Source organism: Gordionus sp. m RMFG-2023, chromosome 2, assembly GCF_954871325.1.
Source record: "Gordionus sp. m RMFG-2023 chromosome 2, tfGorSpeb1-WG-v2, whole genome shotgun sequence".
Taxonomy (NCBI): Eukaryota; Metazoa; Nematomorpha; class Gordioida; order Chordodea; family Parachordodidae; genus Gordionus; species Gordionus sp. m RMFG-2023.
The window spans coordinates 22,803,852-22,806,804 of NC_088776.1; the positions used below are offsets into that span (position 1 = coordinate 22,803,852).

Here is a 2,953-nt window from a genome sequence, read left to right on the forward strand (position 1 = left end):
ATCTGAACCTAAACGAATATTTGTTACGGTTTAGATTCCTGGTATTGATGTAATGTAATGAAATCATATTAATGGTTAAATAAAGATTAATGATAGGAATGTTCAAAAACCCCACTATTTTAGTCAGAAATCCCTGATAATTACAAATTGGATCAAAATATTTAATAATTTGGATCAAAATTTTTAACATAATTGAATTTGATAAGTTAAAAAGATTTAAATTAATTTTTTAGGACTATCACAATTATAAAAAAAATGGCTTTTAAAACCTTATTGATGATATAAAGTGTTTCTTGTAGGCAATTGGAATTCTTTCTAAATATTTTAAAATGTTTAATGTTAACCAAATAAATGACATTATTATCAACCAATTTTTTCTAAAATAATTATTTTTAGAATATATACAATTAAAAAAATATATTAAGATATTACAATTATTTGTTTAATAAACAAACCCAATAATTAATCAGATTTATAAGAATATTATTAAGAGATACACTTAGACCTATTAAAAATTATCAAATATTTGTTTGAAAATTTATGCTTATAACTAAAATTATTTGATTTAAAAAACATAATTTATTTTTACATATATTTGAATTAGAGATCTGCAAAAGGCCCAACCCATACCTATTCAGGCTGGGCCTATTTTTTAAATAAAATTTTGGCCAGATCAGGTTTTGCAAATTTTTTTAAATATATCATCTAAATTTATTAATTTTATGTTGAATTTTTTAGGTAAAATAAAAATATTTGATTTTATATATAGAAACTAGACACCAAGTATATAATATATATTTTTAAAAAATTAAATTCTATATTTAAATAAATTAGGGGAAGGCCAATTTTAAAAAATTCTCTAGTTCTGGTCAAGCCAGCAAAACCTTTTAAAAAATTTTGGGTTGGGCCATGCTGGTATAGCATTTTAACAGGCCAGGCTTGAAAAATTAGGTCTAATGCAGATCACTAATTTGAATCATTCATTATTTCCTAAACCAGCAAGATTATTCTATAAGGGCTCTATGCATTTTATAAACATATATATGATAATCAAAAATTGTATCTTTTTACTAAATAAAATATAAGAAAAATTATTTTTTTAAAATACCCATTTATAAATAATATACTAAATTATTTGATTTAAAAATCTAGAAATCATCTATTTCTGTATTAGGTTCAATTTTGCAGGTCTAAAAAGTTGATATCAATACTCAATAATAATCTAAAAAATTCCTAAATTCTTTTTTAGTCAACTTATGCTATTAATTTATAAAAAAATTCTTATATGAGAACAAAGAAATGTACTGTTAATTTTTATATCTTTTAATTTCATGAATTATATTTATATATCTTTGCTTTTTCAACAAATATAATAAATTACTATTGATATCAGTATTGTGTATCATCAGATACCATGATTGTATTGGTATCAGTTAAAAAAATTGTTATCATTGTATCTCTGATAGAATTTAATTGAGTGCAAAATAAGTATAAAGTTTTCTGGGAATAAAATTTTTGTTAAGATTCTTTTTATAGGTATGTACTTGCTTTATTTTGCTTCGATTATGTATTATTATATAATTACAAATAATTTTTTTTGATAAAACAAAATTAATTTGTAAACTGAATATTTTAAAATCAATAATTTAACGATATCTTCTAAGCTGCAGTGTATTTTGTCGTTTCCAATAAGCTTTTCTTGATCCACCTTTTGTTTTATTAAATTTATGGCCTTTACCCAATCCTCGAGATTTCTTCCCAGCAGAAGTAAGGCCTCTAAGTTCTCTATGTTTGTGAACTGGTTTTGCTATCCAACTCATTTTTGGATCTCTTCTAAGCGCTTTGTGCATTGGATCGACCAAGATAACTTCATAGAATTTGAAAGTAGAATCTTGACTTACCCAATATGAATTAAGTACCCTTAAAGCTCCACATCTACGACCTGCTCTTTCCTATAAGTATATCTAATACACTATATTTAAATTTTAAAAACTTCCGCTAACGATTGGTGATTTCGTTGCCATTTCAACTGATTAACTCCTTGATTTGCAGGTTTTCCGTTTGTATTACCCTTGGGAACTTGTCTTTTACGACCACCTCTTCTTATTCTTACACGATATAAAAGGTAGCCTTAAAAAGAATTTATATAAATGTAAATGAAAACAATCATTTACCTTGTTTAGCTTTATAACCTAACCTTCTAGCTTTCTCGGGTCTAGTTGGATGAGGAATTCGATGAATGGTATTCAATTGTCTGTATTGCCAACAACGAATTCTTAATAAAAATCGCATTACATCAGATTGTTTTTTTCTCCATATCTCTTGAATGTATCGATAAGCTCCCATTTTTACCGTATGTTTTACCTATGGAGCTGAAACGTGGTTCAATAAGTAAGCTAAATCCGTATATTGAAATCAAAAATAAATATTATTTAAATCTAATAAAATAGAATTTAAAAAATATATATAAAATATACAATCTTTATACACAATATTTTAGAAATCTATTTTATTACCTTATTCTAACATATATATTTAAAAACTAAATGGCAATATAACAACATATAACTGTTAGTGTAAGTCAAAAAGATATAATACTATTATAATACATATTTTCCCTCTAATTTCCAAAATTTTATTTGATTTCATATACTATTATAAACTCTATAAAAGGCTTAACTTAATATTATACTTTTATTATCCTATACATCTTTATTTTACTTCAAATTCATTTGGGCAATAACTCTTTATTAAATTCTTAATTTAAAAAAAAAAATTTTATTATATTGAATTTATACATTTTTCTTATAGCATAACCTTGTTAAAGAAAATGTTTTTATTATATTATTTTGTAAAACTGATATTATATTGTTTTGCAAAATTGATATTCTAATTCTTAATTTATTATTTGCATTATGAAAATTAATATTGCTTTGAAGTTACTCACTTATTG

General features: G+C 23.6%; 1 protein-coding gene across 1 annotated transcript; it reads right to left on the reverse strand.

The window, feature by feature from the left end:
• Window positions 1-1,528: 1,528 nt before the first annotated feature.
• Window positions 1,529-2,394, reverse strand: LOC135925581 (large ribosomal subunit protein eL15-like). Its single transcript, XM_065460982.1, has 3 exons — window positions 2,175-2,394; window positions 1,994-2,130; window positions 1,529-1,952 (listed from the first exon to the last, which is right to left on the reverse strand). Exons 1-3 carry the CDS (start codon window positions 2,344-2,346, stop codon window positions 1,647-1,649), a joined length of 615 nt encoding a protein of 204 aa, XP_065317054.1. The 5' UTR covers window positions 2,347-2,394; the 3' UTR covers window positions 1,529-1,646.
• Window positions 2,395-2,953: the final 559 nt, after the last annotated feature.